The following is a 13,078-nucleotide window of genomic DNA, read 5'->3' on the forward strand; positions in this document are numbered from 1 at the left end:
AATCGATGTCTCTCTCACATCCATGTTTCTCTCTCTGTGTCTCTCCCCCTCTCTTTCACTCTTTCTAAAACTCAATGGAAAAATATCTTTGGGTGAGGAAAAACAAAACAAAAAAGAAAAAAATCTAACAAAGGAGTACTCTAAAGAGCAGCCTGGAGGAGTTGAAAGACTGCTGGTGTGGATGAAAACTGGGCGCTGTAATACATGTAACCCAAAGTAATCTCACAGGATAAGCTGAGCATCAATTCTTAACTAGGCAAATCATGGTGGGTAGTCACACCCAAAGCCTATAAAAAGGCTATCTTCACCTTAAGCTTGTCCTGTCCTTTGTTCCATTGTTTCTATGCCTTTGAAATGCCTCTTTTTCAGACCACTCAGAAGTATAACCACCCTCAAAAAAAGCACATGATCCTGTTAACTATCCTGTAATCCTATCATAGAGATTTTTCTGCTTTGCCTTTACCCAACTTCATGTAATCTGCCTTACATTCCTGCCTTAATTCCAAATATATAAAAGAAACTACAAACTGTCATTATGGGAATCATTTGAGATCTTGCTTCCTGGCATGTCAACGATTTGGCTCAAATAAACTCTTTTTAAAAATTCTCTACAGGTTTGGACATTCTTAGGTTGACACTGGTCTGAGGAATTACGTTCTAGCCCTCACTGGGCCACCAACATGCCCAGTCTATTTATACGTGGAACATGAGCACTTGGTCTCCTGAAAGTCAGTTCCATCTCTTAAAATATCTAGTCGTCTGGTTTGTACAGGGTGTCCCCTCAAAATGTATACATACTTTACTAGCTGATAGCTCGGTTTTGAAAATGAAATGCATTTTTTGTTGTTGTTAATCTTCACTTGAGAATATTTATCCCATTGATTTTTAGAGAAAATGAAAGGGAGGGGTAGAGACAGAGAGATATAAACATGGATGTGAGAGAGACACATGAATTGGTTGCCTCCCCCAGGATCCAGGATCAAGCCTGCAACTTCAGTATATGCCCTTGACTGGAATCAAACCCATGACCCTTCAGTCTGCCGGCCGACGCTCTAATCACTGAGCCAAACCAGCTAGGGCTGAAATGCATTTTAATAAACACTGCCTTTATAATTATTAAAAGTGTGTGTATATATTTTTTAAAAATATATATTTCTTTATTGACTTCAGAGAGGAAGGAAGAGGGAGAGAAACATCAATGATGAGAGAGAATCCTTGATCAGCTGCCTCCTGCACATCCCCTACTGGGGATTGAGCCTGCAACCGGGCATGTGCCCTTGGCCAGAATCGAACCTGGGACTCTCAGTCCACAGGCCGATGCTCTATCCACTGAGCCAAACTGGCTAGGACCATTTTTGAGAAACTCTCTATATATGTTTACACACACACACACACACACACACACACACACACACACACACCTATAATGGATTTGTCTTTGATTGGTAAGAGCTCATTTGTGATGAAACAAGTGTGGAAAATGCAGATATGACTTACAATTGATTCTCTCTGGGAGCAAGGAGGAGAATTCCCATATAATCAATGAAATTTATACAAAAAGTGGGGGAAGAAATACTTCATCCTGCTCTATTATAATGCTGCTCTCGATATATTCATATTGTCAAAATTCTAGCTGGCATTAACAGCTCTGAATACCCACTTCCACTTCCACTCATTTCTAGAATTCAGTTCAGCCAAATTAAAGAAACGGAACATTCCATCCCACACTCTGACACATGCAATGGCCAGGCCTGCAATACAGTTTCATTCTGCGAATACCAATAGACTCAGAACCCTTAAACAAATACATTCTTAACAACTGTTTATAGATAATTCTTCTAATCTTTAGCTACTCACAAAGCAGGCCCCACCGCCTCTGTCCTTGAGTTCCACGACCCCATCATTAACCTTTTCTAATGCCTCTCACAGATGCCTGGTGCTTCTCCCCCTCAACTGGAACTCACTCAGGGCCTCAATAGCAAAGTATCAGGTGTCTCAAAGCTCCACAGAACACACTACAAAGGAAACGTTTGTGGTCCATGGCCTTGATCCACTCCGGTTAAATAGGATCATCTGGTTGTGAGGAGAGGGCCACTTTGACTCAGCGTTTTCCACTTGGACCAAGCGAAGGAGGTTGCTGACTGCAGTGGAAGATTCTACACTTAACTTAATAGACACTCTTGCCTTCCAGCTGGCTCGTGGGCCTGAGTACACTATGGAAACCTCTATTCTAAAGACTGTGGAAAGCAGCGGAGTGTCATTTGTAGAATTAGCTTTATTTACCAAGTAAGAAAATACCTAAGTAAAACAGGGAGCAAAGCAATACAAAAGTGAATTTTATCTTCAAGGATTTCTACTTCTACCACAATGTTTTTGCAATTCCAAAAGAAAAGAAAATGACTCAAACGTATATGTCAGAAGAAAAATGCCTGTTCTTTATTCACTTTACTAAAAAACAACTACTTAGCAGCTTAGAAACAATTGAGCATTAAGAGCATCAAGCAGATAAAAGACACAGAATCACCATCACCAAAGGACCACATATAATAATCTTTATGCTCAAGATTTCATTTGAATTCATTTAACCACAGGTTTAACCTTCTAATGAGTGGGCAAAGGCATAGTATACTATTGTGTGTTCTCAGTTGGTCTGTCCAAGAAGTAAGATGTTTGAAAAATAAAATGGGTGTAACTGCTTACTCAACTACAACTATAGCTAATCTAAACCTTCATATAAGAATAATCCAACCCTAGCTGGTTTTGCTCAGTGGATAGAGCATCGGCCTGCGGACTGAAGGGTCCCGGGTTCGATTCCGGTCTAGGGCACGTACTTTGGTTGCAGGTTCCCTGGCCCTGGTCGGGGTGCATGCAGGAGGTAACCAAATCAATGTGTCTCTCTCACATCGATGTTTCTCTCTGTCTCTCCCTCTCCCTTCCACTCTCTCTAAAAATCAATGGAAAAATATCCTCGGGTGAGGATCAACAAAAACAACAGCAACAACAAAAAGAATAATCCATACACAAATGAAATACACTATTTTAGGTGGGCCAGAAAACTTGAAATATCCTGCACTATAAAAAGGATTTTTCACAAAGCTCTTTCATCAAGTTTTATAAAAATTAATGACGTGAAATATTGTAAATCAAGGCTGTGAAGTAAAAAGGCTTGATTTTAGCTCCATAGTCTCACTCATCATTTTCCTCATGGTAAAACAGGTGTAACACACAGGTTGCTTTGAGGATTTAGTTAGATCACAGACGTAATAGTTCAGTGAAAATCACTACAATGTAAATGTCAATGAAGATCAGCTATTTCTATTCCTGAAAAGACTCTTCCTTGATCAGGAATACCACATTCTTGTTATTTTCTTCCTTCTTCTGCCCATTCCTTTCACCGTAGACTTTTCTCTCCCCAAACACTAATGTTGAGAGTTTTCAGATTATACAGAACGTAGGTCCTCTTCTCGCTCTGTTCTTTCCCAGTGGGATCTATTCTACCCCCCCCCCCCCATGACTTTAATTACCACCTAGAGAACAATAACTCCCAAAGGTGTATGGTATTTGTAATTCAGATCCGATTATACACCTGACAACTCAACGTCTCCACGTGGATGTCTCAGAGGAACCTCGAATTCATTATGTCTAAAGGCCAAAATCACCATCCTGCCATCCAAACATCAACGTTGCCTGTCTCCGTAAGTAGCTGCAAAACCACTGGAGTATGCAACCCAGACCCCTGGGCGTTACCTCGGAAACGTCCTGTCCCTCACTTCTAACTATGTAACCCATTTCCTACCCCTTTCCATTTTACCTCTGAAATACGCCCCTGGTCTCCACCGCTACGATCACCTTCTGAATCTAAAGCCACTGTCCTACAGCCCCCAAACTGGTTTTCACAAACGCAGTCCCGCCTCCTCCAGTCGGTGCATGACATGCAACTAGAGTAATATTTAAAAATGCACACGTCCTCCGTTCTTCCCACGGTCCTCTATTTTCCGAACACACTGGATCTTTTTCCTTTAAAATGCCAGCCTCTCTCCTCCTTCGGGGCCTCGATTCATCCCCACCTTGTTCCTTCTTCAGGAAGGTATGGAAGGTCGTCCCCCTCCCACCCCTGTATGCCCATAGCTGGCTATTTCCTTCTCATCCTTTATGTATTTCTCTGCTTAACCAGTCCCTCCTCCAGAGAGCACGTCCTGGTTCTCAGGACAAGGTCAGTCCCATTCATTACTCTCTCGGGAGGCACCCTGCACTTCTGCATCAGTGCCTTTGCTATTAGTTTGGTGTCTGTTTTCCACAAAAGATAATAAGGGACACAAGTGCAGGGAGCATGCCTGTCTTGTGTACAGTTGTATCCCTTCATCTCAAACACCAGGATTGCCACAAGGAGGCCAGCCAGGACATTGATAAACATTTGCTGCATTAATTAACACAAAAATAGTTCCGGCTTACTCCTGGAACTGATCATTTTTCATAATTAGTGAAGAAATGTATGAAAATCTAATTCAGGGCAGACTGTGATAGCTTTTTACAGGAAATAAACATAAGGACTACTGGATTCTAGGAGGGGGGAAAATCAATTCTGGGAGGGGAATGAATGAGGCCTATATACGGGAGGCTTCTTTCTGGTGCTGGGTGATCAGCCATGGAGAGTTAGCAAGACCTCAACAAGGGGAAGAAATGTTCTGGGGAGAGAGGAAGGTTGGGCAAATCCATGGACAGAGACTGGTGAGCAGGCAACTACGCCCGAGGAGGGAGGTATAATGAATGCAGCAGATGGGCGCGGTATGGAGCGCGTTCCTTATCAGGAGTAAACTGTCTCTCAAAGAGATCCACTATCCAAGAATGACAGGCAGGAAGGTAGATAACAGAGTAGGATGCGCGTGTGGAGACCAACTAGTAAGCTATTTCAATATTTCAGACAGAAGAGAAGGTGGAAAGGAGGAAAAATAATTCTGCGTTAGAATGGATAGTACTGCTGGCATGGGGAAGGGCTATGTCACTGACGACATAGAAAACCAAAACATTTTGAGAAAGAATGGGTGAAGTGATGAGTTCCATTTTGGAAACCCTAAAGTTTATGTCCTTACATAATGTTGTGCAGGTAGTTAAAATGCAGATCTAAGAAAAAGGGTGCAAGTAAATTTCAAAAAATATTAGGCTCAGGGAAATTTTAATTGGTACATAATCAACTAAACATCATTGCAAAGGCTTGATAAACATGTCGAAGGTTTTTCCACAAACACGTTTTCTTTAATAGTGAAAAAATACAATCTATAATGATAAAAGCATAATATGCTAATTAGACCAGACATCATTCCAGACATCCTTCCAGACGAAGTCGGGGCTGCAAGGGAAGCCTGGGTCCCGGGTGCCAGAGGGAAGTCAGTGCCGGCAGCCGGGGGAAGGAAGGCCTACCCTTGCACGAATTTCGTGCATCAGGCCTCTAATAAGTAATAAAAGTTTTTTGATAATAACTGCCTGAATTTTCAATATACCCTCTGCCTAATTTTTATTTTATAGATGTTGGAGCAAAGCTCATAATTTTACCATAACTTCACCCCTCTTCAAATACTTCCTTCCAATTGTGGTAATGGAAGGAACTCACTGATGCTGACTTTTTCTCTATTCAGTAGAAGAAGAAGATCTTTTATGTTTAAAGAAATGCCGGTCTTTGTAATAGGCTCAGTGCAAAAGTTAAAAATGACGTACAGAATTTTTAAAAGGTCATTCTAATATCAAAATGTTAACATCTGAAATTATGTCATCTTTAATTACCAGGAGAATATCTGAAGAATAATAAAATGGAACACTTACTTTTGCTGCGCCTATCTGTTCTTTTCGAAATTTCTCAAGTGGAGCAATTAATACATCATTAGCGTTTTGAATCTGAAATTAAAAATGCAAATTAATTAAATTAGGTATAATTTCATGCAAATATTGATAAAAGATGGCTCATTTATTCACCTTATTTAAATAAACAGCTTTTTTTCTCTTGTTCATGTCTATACATGAAATAAAAATATCTCGCATGTTGTAGTATTTTTCTACTTTATAATTAAGTTGTTCTCACAAATTATGTCATTTGGTTCCAACATAATGTAAATAATGTGAAAACAAGTACACGTGGTAAAATCTTAGTTAAATATTTAACTTCCTTATTCTAAGACATAACTAAGAAACAGCATATTGGATAGTAAATTTACAAATACTTTTAATTATACTGTTTTAATGCAGTCAGTTCAAACATCATTTTAAAACTGAACCATAAAAAAGCTCTTCCATTTTGCCACTAGAATATTATAGTTCTACAACTGCAAAATAAAATAAGGCTCACTTTTCTTTCCTATTTCAGTATAATTCTTACACTTGGGATTTGCTGGAATGTTCTCATATTTCCAGCCCTACTAAAATAGTATCTGATTTATTTTCAATGAACAGTATGTTAGCCTCAAACTCCAAATTGGGATTCCCCTAAAACTTTAAAACATAAATCTTTTAATATTGATCTGTAAGAATATTGTGAGAGGGTTCAAAGTATGGGGGCCAGGGACTGAATGCAAGGAGACAAACATTTCTGACAGTAACATTATGCTGGAAGGAAATCTCCATTTAAAAAAACCCTTTATGAAGCATTAAAATTAAACATAGGATCTTAACCCTTTGCACTCGCTTGCTTTTTTCTCGATTCCTTTATTCTAATGCTAACCGTGTGGAGTCACACTTGTCATCTGAGTGCAAAAGGTTAAATGTCTCACCACAAAAAGAAATGTTAATTATGTGACAGGGTGGAGGTGTTAGCTATGGCCATGGTGGCAATCATTTTGCAGTATCAAATATATCAAACCAACGCGTACATCTTGAGTTTACACAGTGTTATATGTCATTTATATCTCAACTAGCGGCCCAGTGCACGAAATTCATGCACTCGGGGGAGGGGTGTGACCCTCAGCTCAGATTGCGAGAGGGCGCAGGCCAGGCCAAGGGACCCCACTGGTGCATGATCAGGGTCCAGGAAGGACGCAAGAGGTTGGCCAGCTGGGGAGGGACCGCAGGAGGGCTCCAGGGCATGTTGAGCCTGTCTCGCTCATTCCCAATCGGCTGGACCCCAGCAGCAAGCTAACCTACCAGTCAGAGTGTCTTCTCCCGGTGGTCAGTGCATGTCATAGTGACTGGTCGACCGGTGAACTATCTGACCCCTGGTGGTCAGTGCACATCATAGCAAGCAGGTGAGGGGCCTTAGCATATCATTAGCATATTACACTTTGATTGGTTGAATGGCCGACCGGACACTTAGCATATTAGGCTTTTATTATATAGGATGAAACCTGGTGGCAGGGAGCAGGCCTAGTTAACAAAATCTTTTTCTACCACTGTGATAACAACATGATCTATTATCCTATATAATAAAAGGCTAATATGCAAATTGACCGAATGGCAGAATGACCGGTTGCTATGATGTGCACTGACCACCAGGGGACAGATGCTCAATGCAGGAGCTGGCCCCTGGTAGTCAGTGTGCTCCCACAGGGGGAGCACCGCTCAGCCAGAAGCCTTGAGCCGGCTCCCCAAGGGAGCAGGCCTAAGCCATCAGTGGGGCATCCCCCAAGGGCTCCTGGACTGTGAGAGGGTGCAGGCCGGACTGAGGCATCCCTCCTTGCCCCCCAGTGCAGGAATCTCATGCACTGGGCCTCTAGTATAATTAGAAAATGCTAACATTAAAAAAAGATTTTTTAATACATCACTCTATTTTAAAATAGGTTAAAGGGTATACAGGAGTTCCTTATATTATTCTTATAACTTTTCTGTATGTCTGAAATTATATAAAAAGTTTTAACTTCCAACCAAACGGTTTTACTTATTTTCACTAAACTGGTTATTCTATAGTCAAGTCTTACTTCTTAAATTCCAGAACCTAAATGCATTGAGATAGTATACACAAAAGTAAAAACTAGAGTGTTAATTCCTTCCACGGTTCTGTCATTCTCCAATTTGCAGAAAAATGAGAGATCTTAAAAAGACAGCCTAAAATCCTATGCTGTAAAAACACACAAAATAGATCAATACTCAAGATTCTTTCTGAGACACTGAGGGTCTGGAACCATCCATCACCTGCTTCCCCCTGTGAGCTCAGGCAGGCATCCCTGCAGATACACTGCAGGCCTCTAATGAGAGAGCTGATTGGAAACAGTAGCAAAGCAGCTCACTTTTCATTCTCACTCTCTAAATCCTTGGCGCCTTCATGGATGCCCAAACACATATATACACACACGCATATATATCCAGAGCTCGCAGACATAATAAATAGCTGATTCTGCCTTTAAAGTGAAGCTTGCATAAGGGGAAAAGACAATGTCATGAACAGTTCAGTGTAAATTGGAAAATGGCAAAAATAAAGGCTAACATGTACTGAATGTTTATGCTGGAAACAAAAGCATGATCTAATGTATTTAAACTTAGTGAACTTCAACAGGGAGATAGTTCTCAAGGGCTGAAAACTCCAGCAATGAGGCTGAATAGGATGATATACAGTATAGCGCTGAGAGACACATGTTTAGAATAAAAACCACCTGGGTTTAAACCAGGTTCTGTTGCTTACAAGCTGCTAGGGAACCCTTCTGAGCATTAGCTGCATCATGCATCCAACAATTTGGTTCTAAGACGATGAATGTAAAACACTTAGCTCAGTGTTTTACATACAATAAGGGCTCAAAATTTACAGCTTTCAATATTGCCCAAAAAACATAGATAATGAATCTCATTCTGAATTTACCTACTTATCAGACTTCTATCTCTGAATCTTTTTTTGCCCCTCTTCGTTGAAGTGTATCTATGTGCGTGGTATTAAAAAAGTATTTTCCCATGAAAGTTCCAAACGACAGACGTCTTGGACTCCCCCACATCGCTGAGATCTGAGATGATGAGAAGAAATTAAGGACTGGGCTAACCCTTCCAGAAAGCTGATGTCTACTTGAGAAGGGGAGAATGTATTCATTCAACAAGTATTTGATGCCTGTCAAGCGCTGTTAAATTTTTGGAAAAAGTGAAAGACAAAAGGGAGTTACAAGGCAAACCATGTCAAACTCCTTATAAATACACTAGAAGCCCAATGCATGAAGATTCGTGCTAGAATGGGCTTTCCTTTCCCTGGCTACCAGCACCGTCTTCCCACTCTGACCCAGCCCCTTTCTGCTCAGGCCCCAGAGCCGCCTCTTTCTGCTCCAGGAGCCACCTCTTTCCGCTCCGGCCCCACCTTCCCACACTGCCAGAGGCCCTGAGAGACTGGGGGTGGGGCAGAACGCCTACACCCGCCCCCGTCACTAGGCGGCTGAGCATGCAAATTAACCGCCATCTTTGTTGGGTTAATTTGCATATCACTCCTGATTGGCTGGTGGCGTAGCGGAGGTACGGTCAATTTACATGTTTGTCTATTATTAGGTGAGATTAGTATTCTGACAATAGGAAAGACCCAGGAGAACTGAATGAGTCGAGGCAGTGTTTGGATAGTGAATATGAACTGGATACACCAAAAGGAAAAAATATTCTAGGAAGAGAGAACACCATGTACAAAGGCAAAAGGGTAGCACTCAGCATGGCATGTGGGAAGTGGGGTGGAGTGTAGGAGAAGAGAGCATTTATTAAGCACTCATTAAAAGTCGATCTTACTTGTGAGTGCACTGAACATATTAAAACCCTCATTTAACTTTTTACAATTGGGAGTAGCAGAATGAATGTGAAGCATGTCCAACAGTTCTGGCACATAGCAGGCTCCAAAGAAGCAATATGTCATTATTCTTAATGAATAAGAACATTCTCTAACTGGAGAAAAGAGTATACATTATTAGTAACTCACTCAGTTGGAATAAGTATGGAAAGGGTGAATTACACCCATAATCAGGGAAAGCAGCCTGAACATTAAAATGACTGTTGGCTTCGGAACAGAGGATTTTTAAAAAATGTATCTTTATTGTTGAAAGTATTACAGATGTTTCCTTCCCCCCCCCCCTCCTTGATTTCAACCCTACACCCATCCCCTCCCCCAGGCCTTCACCGCACTATTGTCTGTGTCCATGGGGGATGCATATATGCATATAAATTATTTGGTTAATCTTTCCCCATTCACCCACCCACCTATACCTGCCTTTCCTCTGAGATTTGTCCATCTGTTCTATGCTTCTATGTCTCTGGGTCTATTTTGTTGATGAGTTTATTTTTTTCATTAGATTCCACATATGAGTGAGATCATGTGTCTTTCTCTGACTGGCTTATTTCGATTAGCATAATGCTCTCCAGGTCCTTCCATGCTGTCTCAAAGGGTAAGAGATCCTCCTTTGTACTGCCGCATAGTATTCCATTGTGTAGCTGTACCACAGCTTTTTTATCCACTCATCTGCTGATGGGCACTTGGGCTGCTTCCAGATCTTAGCTATAACAAATTGCACTGCTATGAACATAGGGGTGTATAATACAGTATTCCTTCTGATTGGTATTTCAGGTTTCTTAAGATATATTCCTAGAAGTGGATCACTGGGCCAAATGGCAGTTTTCATTTTTAATTTCTTGAGGAAACTCCATACTGTTTTCCATAGTGGCTGCACCAGTCTGCATTCCCACCAGCAGTGTACGAGGGTTCCCTTTTCTCCAGATCCTCGCAACACTTGTCATTTGTTGATTTGTTGATGGCAGCCATTCTGACAGGTGTGAGGTGATACCTCATTGTCGTTTTAATTTGCATCTATCTGATGATCAGTGACTTTGAGTATGTTTTTATATGTCCCTTGACCATAATCCAATGTAAAAATGGGCAAAGGACTTAAACAGACACTTCTGCAAAGTGCACATACAGATGGCTAGAGGATATTTTTTAATGTTAAGAAAACCTGTTCTGAGAAGCCAAGCCAGTAATATATGGGGTACTCTGAGAACGAAGAGATAAAGGTATAATATGCCAGCTAAAGGCTGGGAGAGGAGCTCAAGCTAGAAGTGGTGAGGAACCAAAGCAGGTGCCTGCCGTGTTGACAGATGAGTAGCAGGGAATTGAAGAGACAGGTGTTTTTTTGGGGGGAAAAAAGGGAGAAAAATTAAAAGTGGCATAAAGTTTACATCAATGCTTTTTTTTTTCTGCCCTCCTCCCTCCCCCTGCCCCTTCCTCTCTCTAAGCATGTCCTTGGATGAGGATTAAAAAAAAAACACACACACACAAAAAGAGGGAGTATGTTTAGTGGAGTAGAATTAAGACAATGAATTTCACTTTGGAACTATTAGTTTTGTGCTATGGGAAGACTCAAAGAACTACTTTGGCAGAATATCCCACCTCAAAATGGTACTAGTACAACTAATCAATATGAATGAAATGTTCTTTATTGGGATGGGAAGGATTAGGAGAGAGAGGGGGGAGGTATACTAAGACACTGGCAACCATATTCATATCCAGTAGTTTCAATCTTTGACAAACCCCTTATGTTGCTGTTATCTACATATGACCTGAGAATAAAATAAAACCTGAGGAGATATAACAAATTAAATGTGATCATTACCTAACCATCCTGTGAGCAAGTATTATTTCCTATCTCTATTCCGTATTTCTTTATTTTTTCTGTTGTTTTTGGACTTGCTCATATTTTTTCTCTTTCTTCCTCCTCTTATCATTCTATTAATCTGAAACTCAAAGATTTTTTTAAAAAATAAAGTTCTGGAGGCAATAAATTGGCAAAATGAGGAAGGGAGGGAACATCTAAGAGTGATAGAGAACAACAGATATGATTTATTGACTATTTACTATATAGCAAGTACTATGCAAAGGTCTTCACAATATGGAGATTAAAGTCAATTTTATGTGAGAAATGACGTTTGAAATCTAAAAACCATCTGGAATGTATTAGGAATGTGAGTGTTCAAGTTAGCCAGAGTTCCATTTGAATCTGGGCACCAAAACCACTAAGACTCAGTATCTTCATCCCTATATCTCTTAAGGTTTTTATAAAAATTGAAGAAAAAATATATATCTTATAAATAACAAGCACAGACTTGGCATATTATAGACTTTCAATAAATGTTCACTTCTTCACAGAATTCGCAATACCTATCTGCTATGTGTCCAAAATATTGTAAGCAGTCTCAGAACTTCCCAAGAGGATTTAAAATGTGGTTACTCAAAGGTAGAAAAGGAAATCCAAGTTAATTTAACACAACAGTGCCTGTTCAGAATACCATCGACAATAGTAGAGAAGCAGGGGCTTAATGTTTCCAAAGCCGTTATAGCGTACGTGTTCTTACATCTGAACTATGATGCTTCTTTTGTATGCAGTCAATGGGCTGCTGCTCACAATATGTGAGTCTAAATTCAAGAGATCAAAATGGAAATGCCAACACTTTCAGGCACAAAGTGGACGTACAACCCAATGTGGCTGCCTCTGACCCTCGGGTCTGTACGTCCCCAGGGAACGCATGCCTTTCGTCCCCACACACTGTCCCATCACGTGGGCGGGATTCTTCCATTCCGAAGTAATCCAAGTGTAACGTGAAGGAGGTGTTTTAAATGTTGGTATGTTATAAAGGTTTATTGTTGCTACTGAAAAATAAAAGAAAATGATATACAAAATGGTGGAAAACCATCATTAAAAAATGTGAATCAGGGTGCAACCCTGGTGATTTAACATTCACAAGGATTTCTTTTTTAAAAATCTAGAGAAATGCGCAATCTTGGCTCTCACAGAACTCTTTCTCTCCAGATTTACGCAAGAGGCTTGATGAAACTCCTTCCAGAAGGTAACTCTAGGGGGAAAATCATGTCACAGAGTTCAAGAGATTCAAGATCCCATAATATTTGTGGAATGTGTTACTTTGCATGACCTTACTAAGAAAGACCCTTTAGGAAAAATACAAAAGCAATTTCAGTATGACTCTCCCTAGATATTGATACTGTAAGTTCTTGAAAAGGTCTTGTTTCAGTAATTAAGATACAATTAACTTATTAAACTGTGCTTTTGTGTTTTTTTTTTAACCATTACCCAAACCTTGGGTTTAAACAATTTCTTTTTATGGATAGTGGTCCATTTTGAATTTAAAAATAATTACC

At 40.4% G+C, this 13,078-nt stretch overlaps 1 protein-coding gene across 3 annotated transcripts in view; it reads right to left on the reverse strand.

Annotated features, from left to right (window-relative positions):
* Positions 1-13,078, reverse strand: part of ARHGAP42 (Rho GTPase activating protein 42) — a 251,581-nt gene that overhangs the window by 103,055 nt on the left and 135,448 nt on the right. For all 3 annotated transcript variants that reach the window (XM_054724760.1, XM_054724762.1, XM_054724759.1), the window contains exon 4: positions 5,818-5,889. In XM_054724760.1, the coding sequence (XP_054580735.1) occupies positions 5,818-5,889 (72 nt within the window). The remainder of the gene's footprint in view (positions 1-5,817; positions 5,890-13,078) is intronic.

This window comes from Eptesicus fuscus, chromosome 13, assembly GCF_027574615.1.
Source record: "Eptesicus fuscus isolate TK198812 chromosome 13, DD_ASM_mEF_20220401, whole genome shotgun sequence".
NCBI classification, from domain to species: Eukaryota; Metazoa; Chordata; class Mammalia; order Chiroptera; family Vespertilionidae; genus Eptesicus; species Eptesicus fuscus.